The sequence below is a fragment of the Lissotriton vulgaris genome, chromosome 1_1, assembly GCF_964263255.1.
Source record: "Lissotriton vulgaris chromosome 1_1, aLisVul1.2, whole genome shotgun sequence".
Lineage (NCBI taxonomy): Eukaryota > Metazoa > Chordata > Amphibia > Caudata > Salamandridae > Lissotriton > Lissotriton vulgaris.
The window spans coordinates 1,095,476,302-1,095,499,821 of record NC_141685.1 but is presented as its reverse complement, the minus strand read 5'-3'; the positions used below and the strand labels follow the sequence as shown (position 1 = coordinate 1,095,499,821).

The following is a 23,520-nucleotide window of genomic DNA, read 5'->3' as shown; positions in this document are numbered from 1 at the left end:
CACTTTCATGGCAGCAGAACTATCTGTAGACGTGCATATGAGACTTGGTGAGATACATTTTGGATTGCCCCTGGTTTGATAGCGCTTGTGGTGCAGCCTTCTCAGACAGCAGAAGTTTAGAGCCTGCCTTCCAGAGCTGTATGGTGTAGCCCTAGACACAGAAGAGTGGGAGAAGGGATAATGGATAAAGTGTTTCCTTTAGAAGTTCTACTGTGACCTTTTAGACTGAGGTACCCAATTAGTCTTTCCTGTGTACTTCCATTTGGAATAAAGGTGGGGTAGGAGGAGTGTGTCAGCACCTTTTGTTGTTAATGGTAGGGCAGCGTTTAGGCAGAATAAACCCATGTTAACTCTCTCCTGGATTGTTACCTCAGGAAAGCCAAGTACAGCCAGTTGCAGAGGTTTCACAAATCATTGTGCTCTTGTTGTGGATAGTCCCGCCCAGAGCTATCATTGTTCCTGCCTCTTGGGAGAGCCAGTACCTATAAAAAAAAGACTTTGTGCTGCAGAGGAGCATAAAAATGTGTAAAGGATCCACCCCAAACCTCTTCTTGTGCATTAAAATAGGTTCAACCTGCCCTGTCTGGGAATTGTGCATAAACTTGAGACCCAAACTCGCCCAAATGGTTCCAATTCCAAGACTTTCAAGAGCAAGAAAGGGACTATTGTGCAGAGTACTTAAAATGATGAGATCCAGGGCTGTGGTCTATTGAACAACCAGTTCCCAGAGATGAGAGGGCATCACTGGAAGTCTGCACATCTTGCTGGAAGAGCTGTGGGTCTGCCAGTGACCTGGGAACCTGCCTAACGGGGCTGAGAAGATGGAGCAGCATAGCTGACGCCGAGCCTGGAACGCCAGTGGCCCAGAAGAGTGGGCATTCTGTGGGAGAGTAACCGGGGTTGACTTAAGTCTGGCCCAAGGTCTCTTGGCTTCCCTGAGTGTTTCTGCATTCAAGCAAAGTGAGCAATCCTCTCCCCTAACCCCTTCCCTGTGGGCCTGCAACGGAGACCACCAACAGAGGAGAACAAGGAATGTGTGCTGACTCTGCCTTGAGTGCCCAGGATCTGCCTTAACAGAACAAACTTCCTGAGACCTGCTGCTCCTGCATGGGATCGCCTGGCCCAGTCGCTGCATCAATGAGCACACCTGTGCAGCTGTGGCTCGTATGCTCGTGTGTTAGGCCTAATAAGTGCCTGACAGCTAAGATAAAAGCACAACCTAAACTAAGCATTGACTATTACCTTTACTACACATGTATGGAAGATCTATGCTTAGCAATAAACCCTCTTGAGGATTATCTAGTAAAAGGAATACTTACCGTTCTACAGGTTACATAAACCAGGGAGTCTGCTCATCTGCATCCATAGGGAACCCCTACCAGCAAATTAAAATAAACAATTGCTTTCTCTGCAGATTAACTTGGAGAATGCAACATTATGGTGGTAATCATATCTTAAGTGTTGCATCTCATTTTGGAGTGAACAAAGTACTTCTTGTTTACTAAAAGAAAAGCTCTGGGCTTGATATTTCATTTTTGGGTCTGTTATTTTATCTTTTGGCAGACTACCCCCAAACTACCTCCCAATATAGCTTTAAAAAAAATGTTTGTCTATTAATTACAATTGCAAATAATCAAACAGTATTATGCATACAGTTCCATTTCTACGGTCGGCGATATACTCCAGTCCCCTCGATATCTTTCCACCCACCCCACTTTTTATCCCATTTCTTGGGACATCCTCTATATTTATACACGTCTTTTTCTGTAATCATGCACTTATCCAATTCCGCTTCCCAAGCCCCTGTCTTTGGTCTTTATGCTACCCTCCACTTTATTGCTATTGCTCTTTTCACAAGTGTGTATCCCAAAGTAGCCAGCTGTTGCTCCACCTCCGTAAGATCGGTTGCTTCCCAAATATTAAGAAGTCCTAATGGTGGCCTAAGGTTGATCTGTTTCCCTAGAGCATCTTGCAAGTGTTTTGTCGCCCCCTCCCATTTGAGCCGTGTGAAAGGACAGTCCCATATTGTGTGGTAAAAAATTGCCTCCAGTCTAGTTCATATTCTCGCTAGGGTAACCCCAGTGAAGTACGTTCTATGTAGAATTTTTAATTGTAGCAAACGAAAGCGAAGTGCAACAGCCGCTTCTCTTGGGGACATCAGTGCCGTTTGCCAATCCTTTTCAGCTATGTCACCCAAGTCGGCTTGGCATCTATTCTGGAGAGCTTGAAAGGGATCAGGTAGGTTGTTGCACAGCTTGCGGTATGTTAGTGATATGGCCTTATCCGGGATTGGTTCTGAGCGCAATCAGTCCCAATACAGCCTTTGACTGCTCACCCTCAATACCCTAAGAGTTCAGTGCAGAAATGGTGTACCTGGCTCAGTTTGCAGAGGCATATTATGATCGACTCTAGGACACCAGAGACAAACTAGTCCTTCCACCATGGTTGTGGGCCAATCTCTTATGGTGGCCTTGTAGCCTTCCATACAGCGTGTGACACACCATGTGTGAGGTTCCACATTCACAATATATTCAACGTCTGGTGAAATCTGTGAGGGTCTCACGTTCCAGTATATCCAAGTTTATATAAATTTTCCAGGGTTACTCACTAACTGTACATCAAACTGCTGACACCACATGTGAGTGTTTCACATACACAATGGTCCCAACTTTTGTGGGATTATTTTCCTTTTATTTTTCAGTTTGAACTACAACTATTCATCAAGGCGTTAAACAATATACTTTTAAAAGCAATATTTCCATAGTATTACATATAGGCTAGTCATGCATATTTGTTTAATGTACATTCGTTTTGTATTTCCCATAGGTTCAGTCACTATCATTGCTTGAATTACTCCGCCTTTATTGATTTGCATGTTGGAGTACTAGTCTTCCCCTACCTTGATGACTGGCTACTGATGGCAGGCTCGCCCATGGCAGTTGTTCCCCTCCTCCCGATTACAGCAACCCTCTTAACATGTTTGAGGTTTAATATCAACGTACATAAGTCACATCTGACTCTTCGCAGTTGCTTCCTTTCATCTGAGCTATCCTGGGCAATGTGCAGTTTCATGCCTTCCCTCAGAGAAGAGAAGAGAATCCAGGACATTTGAGCTATGATCAGCCTCTGTCCTGGATCTCAATGAGGACGAATTTGTGGCTGCTGGAACTGATGGACATCTGCATCCTGCTGATCTAATCCAGAATTCAAGCCATAGATTCCTTACCTCGGAATATTCTTCATGTGTCAGATTGGATCCGGAAAATCTTGAGGAGTACCCCTGCGCACCGGTAGGTGGCGTCGATTAGATCCACTTTGTCTACGCTAAAAGTGACAAGTGCAGTGCCAGTATAGATCCCACCACAGGACGTTCACATCCGCGCTAATCCAGAGAGACCTTTACCTCAGTCATTTTTTTGTATTACTTTTTTTGACTTTTGGTTAAATTCGTTTTGAGGTACGCTCCCAGCGTGCGTTAGGGATGTCCCCTAAAGAATTGTGGGGTTTGAACTCTGTGGATACCTGGAGCCAGGCCACAGCTCCATGGCCTACCCAGACTGTCGGGAAATTAACCACCAAGTTGGTCTGTGAGCGTACCCTGTAGCTCCTGGTCACCTAACACTGCACGACTCCTTACCACTCCAGGTTGCAGTCACAAGGAAGATCCTGAGCCCGCTCTCAGAGTTGTTCCCATCAGTCATTGTTGCACTTTAAATCATCGTTGGATAAGTCCTGCAAGAAAAATACATCTAAGAAGTCGATTTGCTCTTTGACTTCGGTGTATCGGTCCAAGTCACCGGATAAGGCATGGGACCTACACCTCAAATCTAGGCCCTGCTCCAACACGTCCGCCTCGAAGCCTGAGTCTTGGTCCACTCCGTGTCTCCCAGAGTTTCTCAGAGTGACCCCCACCCAGCTAAAATTATTTTATGAGGCCATGCACCTCATTTGGGCCGAACGAATCCTCTGGAGTGCCTTCAGGCTTCACAGGATCGGGTGGTACCCTAACTGGGTTACCACTGGTGGGTTTGCCTTCTGCGCTAGTCAGCCCTTTGGATCTGTTCCTGGATCCGCTCCGGTCTCAGGTGAACAACCTTACCTGGAGTCTGTTGCAGTGATGCCGGTCCCTGCGGCATGTCCTTATTGTTATATCTATCTCCAATACATAGCAGGATCAGCATCATCTGATGTCGATTCACAGACACAGACCATCTGGGTTGCAGACAGCACCTCCCTTTACTGGCCGGCCCAGTGGGGGATACTATTGAGGTGGATCTGAGGATCCCTATGGTTAACCTGATTCCCTAGAAGAGCTTTTGGCCAAGGATAACTGATTAAAGGAACTAGCGGATGCCAGTGGTCTGGACACCTCTCCTGACTCTGGCCTATTCGCTCTTCCTAGTGTGGCTACGGAAGAAGGGGCTTCCTGTGCCATGGTGGTGAGGAATGCGGCTGAGGTCCTTGACCTCACGCTGCCCATTTGTGAAAGTCAAGTTCAACGCCTTGACCGGTGCTTCAACCCGGGTTAGTCCCCATAGAACATTTTCTCCCCCTTTATGAAGTCCTCGCTGATTTTCATGTTTGGGGCCTGGGCGAGCCCTAAACATGCGCTCCTGTGCACAGGACCGTTGCTCACCATCATCAGCTCACTACGGAGGACCCGGCTTTCCACACCCAGCACCACACCATGGTAGTCCAGGCCTCCACCTCCCACGTTATCCCTGGTGCATTTCTGACCGCAACACTGGATAGGGAGTCCAAGAGGCTAGACATCTCCGGCAAGAGGATTTTCTCTTCCACTAGCCTTGCACTGCGGTCTTGGGCCAATATTCCCACATGGTTTGGGACTCGGTTGCACAAGTGCTGCCCATCCTCTCGGAGGAGGCCCAACCCATCTTGTCCCAGGCTATTGCCCATGGCAGGGACACAGCAAAGTTTACAACACACTGTGGACTGGATACGACAGACTTGCTAGGTAGAGTGATTGCTTTGTCGGTTGCACTTTGTTATCATAACCTGATGTCAACTGGTTTGTGGGGGGATGTCCATGCATCCCTTATGGGCATCATCTTTGATGGCACTCGCCTGTTTGGCAATAAGGCAGAGTCAGCGTTCTGGCACTTTATGGACAGAAGGGCCACCGCCCGTTCGTTGAGATTTTCAATGAGCCCACTCTGCCTTTTGTCCCTTCCATGGCTATGGTAGGGGCTACCAGCCGGCTCCGTTTCTTCCCAGCCACTGCGGCCAGCAGACTACCCGGTCCTTTCATGGCCACAGTAGCGGTAACCACAAGCCTCTTGGGACACAAGGCCAGAGATCTGCCAAGTCCAACACCCCCAAGATGTTGCTACCTTCAAATCCCTTTAATATGCCCTCTCTCCATCATAGTGAGCCATTTGGCGGTAAGATCCAGCACCATCTGCCTCAATGGCAGTCTATCGCCTCAGACAACTGGATGCTCCAAATTGTTCAGCTGAGTTATATCCTTCCATTCACAGAAACCCCTCCACTCATGTCACCCATTATCTTTAGATCAGCTGACAAAGAACCACCTCTCACTGTTGTGTCAGGAAGTACAGGCTCTTCTGGCTAACGGAGCTATCGAGAGGATGTCGACATCAGAAGTAGGTTGTGGTTCCAACTCCTGCTACTTTCTGGTGCTGAAGGACTGAGACCTCAGCCCTATAGTAGATCTAGGCCCTCTCAACTATTTCCTGAAAAAGGAGAAATTTAAAATGCTCATGTTAGCTCAGTACCTGTCTGCCCTGGAGACTGGATGGTAGTGTTGGACGTGTAGGATGCATGTTGCTTTATACCTGTCCTGCTTGCCCACAGGCATACCTGCAGTTTACGCTGGGCCAAAAGCACTTTCAGTTTGTTGTGCTTCCTTTTGGCCTTAACAGCCTCCTTTGGGTGTTCATGAATGAAGTGGTGGTGGTTGCAGCTCATCTGCGAAGGTCTGGAGTTCAAGTCTTCCCCTTCCTTGACAACAGGCTGTTGAAAGCAGGCTTGTCCCAGGCTGAGTCTCTCTCAGATGCTCCCTTTTATGACAGCCATTCTGGGCACAGTGCAGTTCAGAGCCTGCCCTCCGGAGCGTCAAGTCCAGGATACAATCCAATATCTTCTGATGCTCCAGAGGTGATGCACAAAGCAGTAATGTATCCTGCAGACCCTTGGCCTTTCTTGAGCCACTGGGTATACCAGCAAACTACTACAGTAACTGCCATAAGTGAGGAGGTGTGTGCTTAATTCATACAGCTGGACAACATTTTGACTGTGTCCCAAAGTTAGACTCTGCACCCATAACACATCTCTTAGGCTTCATCTGACGTGATACACTTAGAAAAATAATTGGTTCTGCTAAGGCAGTAGGCTGCATACCTGTCGTTCACCACATATACCTTGCAGGTCTCCATCATCTTCCCCAGAAGGAACATAAAAAGTATATGGAGAGTAGGTCTACTCTCTCTTAAAAGTCGTTGGCTCTCTGCTGCAGAGGCATAAGAGAAAGGAGCAGGACTAGGTGGCCATAGGTAGGAAACTCCCTAGTAGGCTAGGGGCAGAGAGCAGCTTTCAAGGTGGAGAAGTCCTGAGGTATTGGCGCGGGCGCAAATTCCTCAGTATCTGCTACAACAGAGTCTGCAGAGAGAGGAGCTCACCTGGCTATAAAGACACTTGTGGTTAAGGGGACTGCGTAGCCGTGACAACCTTGAGTGCTCAATATAGGATTTGCTGCTCCTGGTCACTGTGCCAGGTGCCATAGTATTGGACTCAGCCATATGCAAACCAGGCTTGACCCTTCGCCTCATGGTAACAGTCCAGCCCGAACAGCCAAGCCAGGCCCTCTGAACCAGAATACAAGCAACCCACGACTGGGGTGCACACAGGTGCTCGTCATGGCAGTTACAGCCTCTGGAATGGATCATCAACAGATGTGCATCTTTGGCATTTCGATCAGGGCTTCCACATCAGCTTTGATGAACGAACTTCAGCTCAGAGTTCAGAAAGCTGCAACAGAAGACTCTTGCACACTGCAAGATGCTCCTGAGAGTCATGATGCAGTTCACAATGGAAACTGTTCAGCAGACCGGAATACACCTCATAAAACGGATTGCTTCTGGCTTGGCTCCCTTTAGCAGTCAGCTCTTCTGACTAAGCAAACATACTGGCCTGTACCTCGTGGCCAATATCTCCTCCTGCAGGGGTAGGCACTCTCCTTCACAGAAGGTATGCCAGCATCCAGGCATTAGGTAGACCCTTAGCTCTTCAGTAAGTACATACTTAAGGTGAGGTCCTCTCACTTCTGGAAGACAGGATGTCACGCAGACTCAAACCCTGGTCACACAGCAGTCTTTCGAATACTCTGAAGAACTCCCTTCCATGGTCATGAGGAACTTGGAACTGGAACAAAGTGTGGTCATTTAGGACCCGTTTTTAGATTCATTTTCTAGACTGGATGTGTTTCAAATGTCTAATGCTCTGGAACCAGTTTGGGATGGTTCTCTTTCCAATGACAGCTTCACACTGTTTCTCAGACAGACTTTGTAGAAGGTTACGGCTCTCACAGCAAGTTACAATGATGTTGGCTCCAAGCAGGAGTTTCCATAACCAGGCACAATGCAGCGTGAGAACTCTGTAACCGGCTGCCATCAACCATTCTTAGTTCATTATCAGGGACAGACAAAAGGGAAAACCCTAAGTGGAAATTTCCCTACCTTTGACAACATACACTACATTCCCACCTCTTGTACCTACAATCCACCAAATGCATGTGCTAGCAAAGAACTAATCAACAGCCCTTTGCTAATTTGGGGCCTGATTCAGAGTTTGGTGGGCGGGTTACTCGGTCACAAACGTGATGGATATCCCGTCCGCCGGATTACAAGTACACTATATCAAATGACACTTGGAATATGGCGGATGGGAAATCTGTCACATCTGTGACGGACCAACCTGTCACCGCCCCAGTGGCGGCCGTCAAAAAAAAAAGAGGTGGTGAGGGTGGCGGAGGCGCGGAGGGAGGAGCGCGGGAGGGGGAACGTGGGGGTGGGGGGGGGGGGGTAGTTTTAACAATAATTTAAAAGAAGGAAGACTTGCCTGAAGCTGCCAGCTGCCTCACGCCTCAGTGTTGTTCTTCTTGGTCGCATCACAGACTCCCTGTGCAATCCTGCGCTGCTCTCATGCTATGAGAGCAGCACGGGGATTGGCCTGAGCAGGCTGCCTTGACGCTCCACTCAGGACAGGGTGTCTCTGCTGTTTCAATACAGCCAGGTTGGTGAAACCTAAGTGTGCATGTGTGCTTGGCTGGCCTAATACATCCAGCCAAACACACATGCACATTTAGAAGTGCACAAACCAGTTCTCCTTCCCATGACCCCTGCCTCGCACGGCCCCTCCCTAGGTACGCTGGATCATCCAGCAGATGAAAAATAAAACAATGATAGAATATAGTTTTATTTTTCACCTGCTGGCTGTGCGCCGGTCGGGTGATGCTCCCCCTCCAATGCGAAGGAGCAGCCCCTGCTAAGTCCTCAGTGAATTTCTAAAGGGTAACTGTCTGCATCGCTAGCTACAGGAATGCAGTCTATAAATGTCCACTGTCTAGCGAGGCTGCAACCATTCTCCATTTAATGGCGTGCTAAACCAGGGCCTATCCAAAATGAATTCAACTGGTCCCAGTACTCAGACTCTAGCCACACAATCTTACTACCCCATGTGTTACACACAACTTCACATATATGCATTTAACATGCACACCAAATGTGAGTGCAAGGGTCTGGGGTTCACACAAAGTGGAACTTTACACAAAAGGTGTCAGTAGACCTCACTCTCCTTTGATTCAGGAAAAAGGTCCGGGGATACTAATGATTCACAAGAAGTTGGGACTCTGCCATCACTATTTTACAGGACTCGCATGACATGAAGAGTAGTACCATATCAGTGACGAGGCTATGCTTGGTATGATCGTCCAAGTCTTAGAATATTTTATGAGCTTAGCTTTACAATGAGCAGTTCTAAATCTGTGGGCACTCTAGAATAGCCTGATTTGATGGCCATACAAAAATCAGGAAAGCAGTTAAACGTGTAGTCGGGCACACAGCATCGGTACATACCAGTCCCAAAGGTGGCAGGGTGCTAATAACACTGACAGCACAAGCATTTTCATGAAAAAAACAGCAAAAAATCTGCATGGGATATTGACTCTTAAAACCCCACTTGGGGTTTAACACTGGTGCCAGACCTTTGAGGCCTAGCGGACTTCCCAAAATGGGACATGATTGGGGCATCACATTTAGGAGACCTATTGTGTCTTGATGTTATCAAATCGTTCTGGACCTCTCAAAGAAGAATTCACTTTCGGTGATTCTCTAACGCCTACAGCTAAAACATGCTTTACTGAAATACACAACGCTCCTGACTTGAGTACAAGATGAATCTCTGTCAAAGTATACGAGTTTTGTACGCCCACTGATGAAATAAGCGATATCCGTGGTGCATAAGACCAGGATGAACAGCTCTTGGGGGACATTAGATACTTTAAAATCTAGATGGGAAACGGATATAGATAATCTAGATGGTGTGTGGTGTCTATGTACCCAAGACAACTGGGCATCAGGTCTGGTTCACCTCAAAATACTACACTGCATCTCAGCTGGTTAAATTTGGGGTCCTTATCAGCGACCTATGTTTGAGAAGCTGTGACTCACTAGGATCCTGTCTTCATATACTGTCACGCTGTCTCATGAGTCTGACTTTTTGGAAGGGGCCTTTCTACCTGTATGTCAAATGTACAGGAAAATCATGTTGACCTGATGCTGAGACTAGCGTTGTTGGCGACCTGCGATGAAAAGACTGTTAATAATACTGAACAATCGTCTGCAATGTAGCTTTGATAGTTAGGATGATTCTGCATATGGCTGTTCCCTGCCTAATGGCACAGATCAGCTAAACAAAAAAGCGATGGAATAGAATATGCCCAAAGTAATTTACAGCATTCCAGACTAAGTATTTCCATCAAGCTTTTCTTTTTCTGTCTGCATTCATCCACAACAATCCGTGCAGCTGGTGTTGGCAAGGAACTAGCAACCATATCTTTGTCTTTCAAGCCATTGTTGGCCCGCAAGCTCAGTGCTTTCTTCTCAGCACAAATAAATGTCTAAAGCGAGAATCAGTAAAGAATTTCAATGGAATATTTTATTTACATATGTTTGCTGACACAGGTATATTCAATAGAGCAATTAAACAGTACTTTTCTGCAAATATGTAGGTATTTTTTCATTCGATTAAATTGAAATTACAGAAACTCAATGGGACTTGCAGTGACCAGTGAACCTGGATCTGAGCCAGATGTATGTATATGAGTTATAAAGCGCAAACTTAGGGGGGAGATTTACTAAGATTTTATGCCGTGTTTGCGTCACAAAAGTGACGCAAATCATTGCAAAATCCTTTTATTCTGATTTACTTTCCATCGCTAGACTTGTTTAGCACTGGAAATAATGTGAAAGTAACGCAAAGTAGAGCATAGCGCTGCTTTGCATCACTTAGTGCCAAGTGAGTGTACCTTGGATGGTTGTATGGGCGTTCCAATGCAACCACCCACGGTTTTGACACTAAACGCAATTTTCTAAACAAGGTAAACGGGGTTTAGCATCAGAAAACTGCACCCGTTTAAAGTAGGCGCAAGGAAGGAGAAATGCTTTAATTTCTCCTTCCTTTTCCGACTTTGTACATGTGAACCACAGTAAGGCACACCTACAAAGTGGGAAAAGGGTTGAAGTCAGTATATGCGTGTATTTTCTACTGGAAGGGTACCCTTCCAGTATAAAACCTATGCTAGCTCATGGAGACACCCTTGCACTATGGTGCAAAAGTGTCTCTGTGGCACAGGGCAGCTGATTTCAGCGCAGGCGCTAGGAAGAGGGGACGAGAGAGCCATATTTCAATAAATTTGGTGCTCTTCTGATCTCTCCTGCTCATGCAGCATTTACGGCTGCTGCACTGCATGAGAACTTAGTAAATCTGGCCCTTAGTTACAAGGCAGAGTGCAAGAACGGCGTATTACAAAGGAGATGAAAATAGGGGTAAGGGTGATGTTGTAGCCGGGTAGCTGATAGCCATAATAAAACAGTTAAATAAGGAGAAAACTATCAGAATCGATGTGTTTGTGAATACTACACATTGCTGTGCATCCTGGGTTGGAACCTGATGAGGCTCCAGTACAGTTCCAATTCTAGTTCAGAAGGGACATTCCACAAAGTGCCCTTTGGATTCTGATAGCCTGGGGTGGAGTAGAGACAGTCTCCCACAAAGAGGTGACGTTCCACGAAAAAGGCACTGCAGAGACCCCACCATATAGCAAGGACTTTCTTCCAGTGTTCAGGACTGTGAGTTCTCTGTGCAGGATGGTCAGATGCTGCTACTTTCTCATTGCAGAGGAGGGAAAATATTCTTACCTCCTTACAATGTTGTAAATTGTGCATGTAATTTGTATTTAAAATTATTCCATAAGATTACCAAACCCTTCCTTTCACAGCTTCTGGATATTTTGTTTTATTGGAAGAACATACAGGAATACAAAATTTAAAGCTTTTTATGCAGCATAAATGGTTTCTGGTTTTTCCAATATAAATTACATGGTACAGATCTGCAAATGCCATTACAGAACACCGTTATTTCACAAACGTATAACTAAGGGCAACACTGACACACCTGCATAATTGAAGGAAGAGGGAAGAAAGCGAGTCAAACATAAGATGAAATCAACCTCGGTTCAGAGCAAGACATTTGAGATGATGACCTAGGACATCCCAGTGAAAAGTGCAGGTGACACATCTACAGAAGTCTTAATAAACTTATGGGTAGAACACTATGGAGACTTCCCCAACCAGAAATGAGCCTCTAGGATTTATCTTCCATTTCATGTTTTCTTTAGAACGGTTTTTGAGCGATCACTGTACCACAGAAACTGGTGGTGTATTAGCCCTGGTGTTCTTAAGATTCTTTCAAGTACTCTGATAACTTAGATCAAGGATTGAGAACAGTAGTGCAAAGATCAAAGTACCAGAGCAGATGCTGAGTTAGCTGCAGAGCTCTTGGGGGTTTCGTAAAGCTCCTGGCTCTACTGTAATACATTGAGAACTGTAGTACAGATATATTTACCAAAGCAGGAGGTGGAGTGTTAGGCCCTAAGATCTCAGGGGTTCCTTCATGGTCTGTGTTCTATGATAACTTAGGCAAAGCATTGAAAACATTAATACAGAAATCATAGATCTGGGCTGGGGAGGGTTGTGTTGGCATGAGGACTCCGGAAGTGATTTCCAGCGTTACACTCAGTAATACTGTAGTCCTGGCAGTGGATGACCCTGGAGGAATTTTGATCTGGACGCTAGGTTACCCACGACAAGGCAATGAAATCAGCCATACATATACCACTGGACGAGAGCACAGTGTGTGGAGCTTTAAGGCTTCCAGAACTGGTACTTCTTTCCAACTCTAAAATTTAGGATACCCAAAACAATCAAATTAGTAACATACAGAGCATTGCTACAGAGCACAGTGTGGAGGGAATATCCTTCCAACCCCAGAATCAGAGACACACAAAATAAGGCCATGAGTCTGTAGCAGAAAGGTCACTCCTGAACCTGAACATAGGATTAGATAGAAGGACTGCAGAATCCCTTCCCAGCTCAATGTTCTCTATAACCTAAAGAGCACTGAAGACAGTCCTAGATACCTCAGTGTCCAGGTACAAGAAACAGGAGTGTGGGGGTCGTCTTCAACCTCTCAGCTTTAGGAAACCCAAAACAGGGCATTTGAGTTCCACAGCACATATATCACTACTAAAGTGCACAGGAGGGCCACTGAACCTGCTTTCAGCTCTATAATATGAGACACTGGATAGAAAACGGACTACTATAGCTCAGGTCACGACTACAGAGCAGGCATGGCAACCAGTGTTGAATTTGGCACAAGGGCTCAGAATGCCCATCCCAGCTTTACATTCTGTGATTACCTTTATGAGGCAAAAGATGCAATAACATGCAGTAAACTCCAGCGCCACAGCAGAAAGTTGAACAACTGTATCCGGCTGAGAATGTTTAGCTCAAAATTCTCATTTCTCTTAACAACCGTGGAGATTCGGTGAACCTACATCAATATGCCTGCAGGACTGTAACTGACTTATAGGATTCCTAAGCTAATGAGCGCAGCAACACACAGACCACTGGGCCTGTGGACGAAGACAAGACAGCGGGTTCGAAAGTAGAGAGTTCCCCTGAACCTGAACAGATCCTTGGATAACTGGAAACCAGTGTCCCTTCCCAGCTCAACGTCCTGGATACCTTAAAGAGCAACGATTGCAGTCACACATATATCTGTGTCCTAGAATGACAACCTGGGAGGACCTCCTCTCTTGATCGCGGGTTATTTAAAACCAGGTAGAGGGGAGCGAATCTGGCTGAACGGCTAGAGCGGTCAACCTCGAACCTAGGGAAGCTCGTGCGAATCTTGGCAGGGACGCTCAACATCCTGTGATTCTGACCAAATCACTCAATCTCCCCGTGCCTCACAAAAAATGAATGTGTCAGTCTGTGGAAAAGGTAATGAGTGCAGTAGTAGGTAGTTCGCTTCTAAAGAGCAAGGGTTTACAGGTTAAACTGAAGGACTCTGGAGCGTCCTTCAAGCACTAGAATTTGAAACCCAATCTAGGCATTATGATCAGTAGGAGAGAAATTCACGGGCATCCGGGCTGAGGTAGCAAATGATAAGGTTGGAGCTATCCTTGAAGCTTACTTTCTAGGATATCCTAAGTAAGGCAGAAAGTGCAGAAGAATCAAGACCACTCCAGCAGTGACCTTCGTGCTTTACAGTGTATATGATAACTTAAAGCAATAGGAGTGCTAGTAAAAACAGCACAATGGCGGAGCAGGAGGTAGTTACGGGACATATGTACTCCAGATATTCCTTTCAATCTTACATTCTTGGACACTCTACAAAAGGCAATGAGTGCAGTGGTACAAGGATCACTGAACGTTGAGAAGGAGGGCGTGTCCCAAATACAAGTGAACACAACCATACAATAGTCCTGTGTAATCCATGATGCCCTCATGTATTTAAAGGAGTTTAGCAAAAAGCATAGATCGCTGCGTTCAAGCTCGAGAACACTTGGAGGCTTGCATTTTGTGTGTGTGTGTTTTGCTTAGTGCAATACCACTAACTGAACCAGCACTCAGCGCTTTTACAGACTTTGTGCTACAGGTATGGGCCTTTTTAACACATCTATATCATACCACCATGTCTTGCAGGAGGAGGAAAAGTGCATGATCATTACTTAAATACATTCAAATGGACGTGATTTTTAGGAATGAACAGGTCTGGCAGCAAGTTCCTCCAGACTGGTTCTGCAACTGGGAATCTTCATGGGGCAGATTTACAACCCCTTTGCGCCATTTTTGCATCACTTTTCTCATGTTAAAAGTGTCACAAAAGTGGTGCTAGGGGCTTGTAAATCTGCCCTTATGTGTTTTAGGCAGGGTTCTGGGCCACATTATCTACCACCTTGCCAGGACATAGAATTAGATTGAGTCGGCTTGGTTTTCTTGTGAAGGTATAAAATGAGCATCCAAGTTGCCCCATTCAGTGTCAAGCTAGATAAAGAGGTGTGTGCAGCTGTTCAAAGATAGCTTCTGGGGTAAAGGCTGAGGGTAGGATACATGCATCGTAACAGCCGTTTTTGATCCTACAATCAAGAAATTCCTACAAAAACATAGTAAAGACTGAACATGATGCCTGTGCACATCCACATTCTTTGCAAAAAGTCGAGCACACGTGTACACTACAGAACGGAGGTGCTCCAGAGACCCTCCACTGTAAAATAACCAGACTGTAGCATCTGAGGTGGAAAAATGTTAACATATACAAAGCGATCCGATGATTTCTATGGGGATAAACACAAAGGATATCAACATTACTTCTGTTTGTGGGGCAGAGGTTCCTGCTTCTGAATAAAAGCGGCATACGTGAAGTGTACATGTGCAACATAGTATGAAGCCACTTCGGAAACATGAAACAGTGACCCAGGCCTGTAGCATTTCACAGCTAAATTCTTAAGCATGCAAGTATCTGACTTTGTGCCAGAGATGATGGTAGAGAAAGGTGGGCTGATGAGATGCAGCTTTTTCTTCAATAAGCCCCCTGTTACCATTGTCCTTCTTGCTTTAAGTTATTCCTGATCTTTCCACTGGCATACCGTGAGAAGCAAACTGCGCCATCTTTGGGCAGAACTGAGGGAACTTTAACCTTTAACACAGACTGGTGTTTGTGTTGCTTTGTTGCTCATGCACCAAAGTAAGTCCTTCAAACACTAGACCTTTATAGGTAGGTTGAGCAGATTCAAAGTAGGCAGATGATGTGTAAACTATCCTCCTTTGTTGCGAGGATGTCGCCTACCGGCTAGAGCTGGCGACCTCAAAGTTGGGACTTCGAGTCTCTGCAACGACGCTCAGCATCCTGTGATTCGGAGAAAATCACGTAATCTCTCCGTGCCTAACAAAAATTAACGTGTTCCTCTGTAACGAAACTGGTGCTCATGGAAAGCGCTCTGATACCACACATCTTCAGGTCGAGTTTGAGCTTAATAAATCATGACACCAACCCCCATAAAGAAGGAAACTTTGGAGTTGCGAAGTGTATCGATATGCTACAGTTGCATCACAATCGGACTACTGGGCTAAGGGTCCATATGCAACGCCTTCAGAGAGCTGTTGGAGATGTCTTTGAGGGTGGGCATCTATATGCAGAATGTGGCCTTTGGTTTGCTGTCCAAGGGCAGGATCCTGCATTCCCAGAGCACCAACTGCAGGTTTACAAAGGAACAGAAAGTGGATATCACCTATGTAGTCAGAAAGAAAGAGGCACCGATTATCAAAAGAATTACAGATGACTGGAGACAACTGATATGAGCACCATCTGACAATCACAAGGACCACACACTGCTGCCACTTCCTTCACCCCGTACAGAGCGCCCAATACGAGGATGGAGACAGCCAGCAGATATGTTTCCATAGCCACAGATTGCAGTGAAACAAACACTTGGTCCCTTTACTCAGGGCAAATAGTGGCAGCATGAGAACACGCCCCTGCCAACGTAATCTGGCCTTCAGAGTTGTAGTCCTTCTCCTCAGTGACAGAACCTTCTTCTGTGCCTCTTGTGAAGCTAAATAATTGAAGGACCCAGCAGGTCCTGAGCTCCAACTTCGGAGGAGGCGAGGAATCATCAGAACCTGTGAAGGTGAACCTGCCGTCCATGTGGAGTATTGGTACTGTGATGCTTCTAATGGTGCATGAGATTACATAGCAAGTTCCTGCAACTCTTCTTCAGCAAGCCCAAGTGTAATCCCTTTGTCTTTGGAAAATGCGATCCTTTTCATAGGCAAGCAGTTACCTGTGTGGTAACAGGGGTTGCACACTTGACATTCAGAGGTTCTGAGTCATGCAGAAGGGTCCTGAGATGCATGGAGGAAGATGTCATTATCCTGCAGCGAAGATGATGATGATGTAGAAGGCTTTGGTCTCAAGATTTGCTGGCCAACTCTGGGAAAAAGAGCTCTCTGCATCGCCGCACAGTGTCATGGGGGCAGCTCACTGTGTGCCCGACCGTCCGAGGGTCAGCGTAAATCTCATAGTCATTACCACCCTGTGGAGAACAGAGAAATATGTATTTTTTACTCAAGTCTCAGGGAGGCATAGAAAGGCATGGTCATAAGCGTCTCAGGTAAACACAGGAAACAGAGCCAGCTAATCCCAATTTAGTAAAAGCCCATGTCAAATACAAGTAACTTGCAGCCCCTTCCAGCTTTACAGGCACTCCCTCCCTCTTAGAGGCAATCACATTCCAATCTCAATGGGCAATCTTGTCCAGCACCCACTTACTTTTATAGGGATCCACAACACATCACAAGCACTCCTATCTTTTCTGAGGCAGTCATGCTGTTTACAAGGACTCACTGTCTCTTGGAAGCACTCAGTGCACGCTATAGAATAGGTAGTTGTTTCCAAAGGCCGTCTAAAGTACCCACCCCGCAGACCTCCATGGAAACTTCCTGTAACTGGTTTTGCGGCTTAAGCGTAGTGAATAGGAAATGTGGTGTACTGGAGTACCAATGTATGTGCATAGAAGTTCTCCCCATCCACCCATTGTAAAAGCTCTTTTTTTGTCCATATCATGCTGCTAATGGTCAATCTTCTCACAGAGTGTGAGCCCCCCCCCTCCTTCCCTCCCTACCAAGTGATAGGGCCACAAATATGACAATGCAAAGTAACTACACCAAAGCCTCCCCATTGGAGTAAAATGTAGCACCTAGAAGGCCGGTACATAAATTGTGTATTTGGCATAACCTGCAGCGGTAACATCTACCATCAACATGTATTGGATAAGGATTACTCATCATTTTCACATCTGGGCCACATACCCTGTTGGCTACTGCAGGAATAAATATTTCCATATCTGTAGCCAAATCCCGCACACCTAACAATGACCAACCAGAAATGAAACATATACTACATTTGCAATGAATTAAAACCCATTTCACACTAAGCATTATTTTTTCAATGCAAAAGTATATTGTGCGAAAAAAGCTTCTGAGGCCTCATAGCAATGTCGAATGATGAGTGGATATCCAGGGCTAAAATGTAAGTGGTAATCACAATATCTACCAGGAACAGACAAGTTATGCTTTATGGACCAAAGACCATGGCTGTTGTAAAAGTAGGGAAGCCTACCCAAATGAACCTACGGTAAGTAAAGCAGCTCTCGTTTTAAGGCAGATTAACAGGATACCCACTGGCTTCACGATTACCAGTAAGTAATTCCATGTGGATAGCCTGAAAATCTGGTATGGATTCCGCCCAACATTAAACAAGCCTGCGTAAGGGAAAAAAAAACTATCTTCATCAGATAGGCTTGTGCCCAGTCGTGAGCAGTGGGCAGTAGGTGCCAATAGCAACAATTTTTGTCACCTCTGCATCAACTGTTTGTTGGATGGGGGCTTTGAAATCACAATTCCCTAGGGGGGACCCATTACCTGCAAGCCAGGGTCTATGGTCAGCACTGAAATATTCAAGTGCAGCTTATTCCCTTTGTGGGGGCGTGTAAGACTTGTGATTTGTATTTATGGTGTCCCGGGGATGGAGTGAGATTGTGTCTCCCAATAGGGAGTATCCACTAGAGAGGAAATCTAAAGCATTCCATCAAGGTTCTTGGAAAGAAAACCTGAGCTTTGTTGAAGAGGATACATTCAGTTAAAATGTACTAGATTAGTCTATAGCATTAACTGCCTAAGGTCTGCTACGTCACATTGTTGTAAATAAGTATTACAATTATCTCAACTTAACAGTATCCATTTTAAACAACCCCAGAAGTATGACATGCATAGTTTGAACCTGTGACCATGGGTTTAGGAACAATGGGGAACAGGGGGATTTATCCCATCCAGAGAGGAGAGGAGTTGGCCTAGCGGCTAGGGCGGTCGATCTCGAATCTGGGGAACTGGGTTTGAGTCTCGGCAATGAAGCTGAACATCCTGTGATTCTGGGCAAATTGCTTAATCTCCCTGTGCCTAACAAAAATGAATGTGTCCTCATGTAATGCAACTGGTGCTATGTAAAGCGGTCTGCTACCCGATTCGGGTCAAGTTCGCGCTATATAAAACTCTATAAAATAAAAAAATTTAAATCCAGGTTTTGGAATATGAGGAAGCATTGGACAATGACTCCTCTTAACCCCCCCCCCCCCATTCAGTTTTGAAGTGTACCTGGTGAATAAGGCGTGGCGGGCAGAGCATGTCTCTCAGCAGTCACACTGCTCCTCCCCTATTTCATCTTGAAGCTTTGTAACCTGAGAAGCAAACTATGGGAACTCTATAGTCTCTTTGGTTTGGTAATTATTTAATTGCACTTGTTGAGATGTTGAGCTGCTCCTAAAATGGTTCTGTTTGTGAAGCCAGGCATGCTACCAGTGTAAGGGACGGCAGCAGATGTTACTTTATGTTAATGTTATGATGGCTCAACGGACTTGGGGAAAGAACCAATTTGGGAGAAGCTCACCACTTCAATGACCTCAATTCAATAATTAGCAGAAAACGAAGAGTTCTCCGAGCCCCCAACAGTTTGCTTCTTAGGTTACAGCTCTTCGAGGAGACCCTTGTGAAGTGCAGTATGATTTCAGACAGCCAGGTTCCATTACTGTGTTTGATCATCAGTGTCTGTGGAAACATTCCAAACAAAAAAGCCCACCTTTGAACCTTATGACAACACCTTTAAATACACAGTGTCAGTTTGAATTAAGGTGTGCTACGTTCATTTACCCCTTCGGTGCTGCGGATGGCGCCCCGCCGTCCCACGTGACGATGGGCGTGTGCGGAGGATGGCCGGGGGCGTCCGAACTCCACCCACTGATTTAAACGCCCGCACCGCAGCGGAATTCGCGCCGTGGTCAATGGGTTAAAGAACTCTGTGTGCTAACAGTTACTTAATAACAATAATTAAATAACTGAAGTCAAAGCACTGTCCTTTGGTGTTAAACAAAAGAGAGAAGGATGTAACCCTAGAGTCTCTGAACTGCACAAGACTCAATCCAGTACTCCTATCCCAGCTTCCACACTTGAGCAAATTGTTTGAGCCACGTCTATTGCTTTACTTCACTACGTATCTTTTTCCTTAACCATCCAGTTTAAGAGCATATTAAAGTATTTAAGTACATGATCTACGCTCAACAAAGCCCTCACACATTTGGTTAATTTGAATATTCTTGCTTCACATTTAATAACAATATAGACATATATATATAGAGAGCGATTTAACAGACATGTTATGCGCAACTCATGGAAACATTATCAGAGTGTAGGAGTACTCTTGAATGTTTCTTGTTTAGAAAAATATATATCACTTCCAATAAATGCCACACGATTCAGATATATAATACTAGGTACTTATTGGAGACACTGAGAAATGCTGAAATATATATTTCCTTCACTATAAGTCATTATACTATTTTTTAATGACATGCATTGTGCCTTTTATATCTTCTGATGGCCCGGCTCGTGCTTTTTTCTCTTAGAGCCAACCTAGACCGCAGGCTTGTCCTGGACCGCACCCTGAGAAATGTATTGTCTCTCCCACGCCCCTGTCTGCTGATCTTACACACGGCTATCTGCTGCCACCATTTTGTTTGCAATGCTGTAACCGCAACAGCACCCGAAGCAGCGAGTAGTAGTGTAGGGGCAGAAGTCATTCACTGGTCACAGCATGAGGACACAGTATTGTAGAGTACTCACCGGTGATGTCTCATTCCCAAAGAAGTGGATGGTGTCATAACTCTCGTCATCCAGGATACCCAGGCAATAGCGCTTGTCCCAGCCTTCGGGGAAGATGTCAAAGCTGATCATCCCTCCTGCAAAGTACAGAGGCCAGTTGACAAACAGTATCACACATTGGAACACCATCCCTCCTGCCCCAAGATAAGATTCAAGGGCATCTACCTGAAGACATGTTTATTGCCCCCTGAATATGACCTTGTGGTATTTATTGGAGAGGCAGGCACTAATGCATTCAGGAGGGCAGCTGGCATCAATGATGGCATACATGAGAAGGTGATTCACTGGATGGATTGCTTGGCAACAACTGTACAGCAGAAGATTGAGTTGGAACCCCAAGAATGCTGGAATTATGGGAGCCGCCAAGTCAAATATTTTGTGAGTAAAAACCTCAAGGTTACAAGACACTAAAGCAAATGTAAGGACTCGGTAAACACTCTCACACTTAGACATTAACTTCCTACTCTATCCATGTATGTTCCCGTGTGTGAAAGTATACATTTATTTCAATTTCATCAGGAGCTTAAAGTCCATGATTGTAGAAAGAAAGGAGTTCTAAACACTGCAGGCTAGTCGAATAGTATAAATGCCCCCGCCCGTACACTATGCAAGGGGACTACTCTTATTTAGATAGGGTGAGGAATTTACTACATAGATTCATCTTTGTGAGGTTCAGACTTAATCTAATCCCCCTGATGATGGGTTTCCCACTGAAGAGGTATTCGCTTACTGATTTAACAGCATGCCCTTGTAATGGTAGTTTTAAGCAGTCTGGTCTTCCTTTAATCTTCTATTGTTGCTTTTATAAAGAACAATGGTCAAGGTACATCCTGCCTCTTTTGTATCGATATAATTTTAGCTAATGTCGCCCAGCACTTTATTTCTTTAAAAAACCTATGGCGGAATTCTACAAGCGTTTTTCACGCATGCCTTAGAAACTCCGCCATTTGGACAAATGCGTCTTTAGCATGCATTTGTTCTGCACGGAAGTCGTATTTAATGATTTGCCTTAGGGGCGCTGGATATTGGAATAGTTTAATTTACAACTCCAACTCCAGTCTGCGCAACTGTAGGGAAGGTGTTGGACTTTAATTCCAACACCACTCCACCTTTGCGCCCCCCTCCCCACCCCCCCCACCCCAAGCAAGTCGGTTCTGTTGCCGGCGCTGTGAAAGCACAGCGTGATTCCGGCTTCATCCTAATGGACGTTTCCCTCATTCCTTTATGAAATGGAGGAGAGCTTGCCTAGCTTGGGAATACTGAGTCCACTTAAGATGTGAATGTATTAATATTAGTCGCCACTCAGCACTTTATAACAGCTATATTTCTAGGTTCCTAGGGGTGAAATATTACAAGATTTATTTCGAATTTTAAGGAACTAGTAATTGGTTTGAATGTATTTTAAACTGATTGTAATATTGTTTTATTGATGTAATTGATTTTAGATTGTTTTTAATGTCTTTTCTTTTACTCTGTGCACTTTATATTCAGTAGAAATACTGCAAAATAAATATAATTGACTGACTGACTGGTTGTCGTTCAGCTGCAGGTGGCAGTATCAGCAGACACCCAATGCCTTGTAGAGAGGTCTCAGTTTTAATGTTTCTTGAGAAAAAAATCCTAAAGCTGCTAGGGTGACTTACAAACTTTAAAGGGATGAGGTACACAGTGACAGGAAGGTTGGAAGAGTGCCACTGAGAGGAACCCTCTTTAAAGGGACTCTTGGCCATAGCTAAAGGAAGTTGATCCTTAGACGTAGTGGTGTGTAGCAATGGTTCCATGGGGCCTGTTGCAAGCAAGCTAAGTTGCCCCTACACCGCCCATTTTCTCAACCACAAAATACTGCCATACGGATGTATTGGGCCATTAACTTTCCTGGGCCCCACTGCACTATTGATAGTGCGCCCCGGCTTAGAAGGTGCAGTGGGACTTGCAGCAGGTTAACTGGGTGGTCACTTTAAATTCCACTCCATGGCTCAAGCCACGAAGATTCTGATAAAAGGCTGCCAGGCTGACTGGAGCCTACTGTCAGCCATGCTTGGAGGGGCTGGTGAAGGTGTATAAGACAGAGTTTCATGGATCACTGCCCCTTCTAGACCACAGCACAACAAAGGGTACATCTGCCAGAATCCTTGCCTACTGGTTTATGAGTCTGTGCCACTGCCTGTCCCTTGGTTTTTACCTCCTTCACTCTGCTTGGTTCTAGAACTGGCCTGGGGGTACTGGCTATGTACACGTTATCTGTTTGAGGGGTGGAGGTGGTAGGTCATGGCACATTAGCAATGGGGCACCAGTGGCATAGCACGCAGAGGCCAGCCATCCTCACTGCTGAGAGTTCTTCTGTGAGGAATGAGGAAAAGGCAATACCTCCTCGCTCCTCGGCCTGAGCCTGGTTGCTGTTTTAAATCCGCTTTCTATTTGTCCCGATTCACTTCTTGTCTGCGAGTTACAGACCAGAGGTGTTCTTAAACGCCAGGCTGCTTTCTCCTTGTTTTTATGAAGTATAGTGCATTTCTCATGAACACTCTGTATATCTGTTCTGTCAAAAGCCATGCGAGCACTGTGTAAGTAAGCAGCTTGCAGGCCAGACTGGCAAGAGACCGGTGGGTCCTTTGGGGAGCGGTCACTGCAGTGGGTGAGAAATGTGGATGGAGAGAGGGGAGTCAGAATATGTAATTTCCTGACCTTGCACAAACAATCAATGGTTCTTTGAAATCCTTCCTTACACTGGGTGGCACACTACTAACTTTAGGTTTGACTGGCAATGCATCTTTTTTAAATTTTATATCATGTATAACTCCCTTTAAACACCCAATCTTATCCTCAAACACTTCTTTAAACCGGTTTAGAATTTCATCCAATTTAGTTGATGTTTCTTCATCACACACTTCAATAGATGCAACAAGCATATCTCCTAATCCAATGGGTGTATCACATCCAGGTTTGAGCAGGATGCTCATCCTTCCTAGATCATGCCAACCCACTATGTCACGCCATTTTTTGCCACATAAACCTTTGTTTGCATTCTCCTACCTAATAGAAAGAGTATCCTGAAAATAGCCAATCATTACAAACAATAAACTTAAAGGGGGGGCATACAACAATTTCCCCAGCCACCTCCTGTCAATATAGATTTCTGACGCTCCCA

At 45.4% G+C, this 23,520-nt stretch overlaps 1 protein-coding gene across 1 annotated transcript in view; it reads right to left on the bottom strand.

Annotated features, from left to right (window-relative positions):
* Positions 1 to 10,176: 10,176 nt before the first annotated feature.
* PMM1 (phosphomannomutase 1) overlaps positions 10,177 to 23,520 on the bottom strand; it is a 103,538-nt gene continuing 90,194 nt past the window's right edge. The window contains exons 7-8 of the mRNA XM_086963492.1: positions 20,334 to 20,449; positions 10,177 to 16,696 (exon numbers count right to left, since the gene is read on the bottom strand). Coding sequence (XP_086819618.1) covers positions 16,574 to 16,696; positions 20,334 to 20,449 — 239 coding nt within the window. The 3' untranslated portion in view covers positions 10,177 to 16,573. The remainder of the gene's footprint in view (positions 16,697 to 20,333; positions 20,450 to 23,520) is intronic.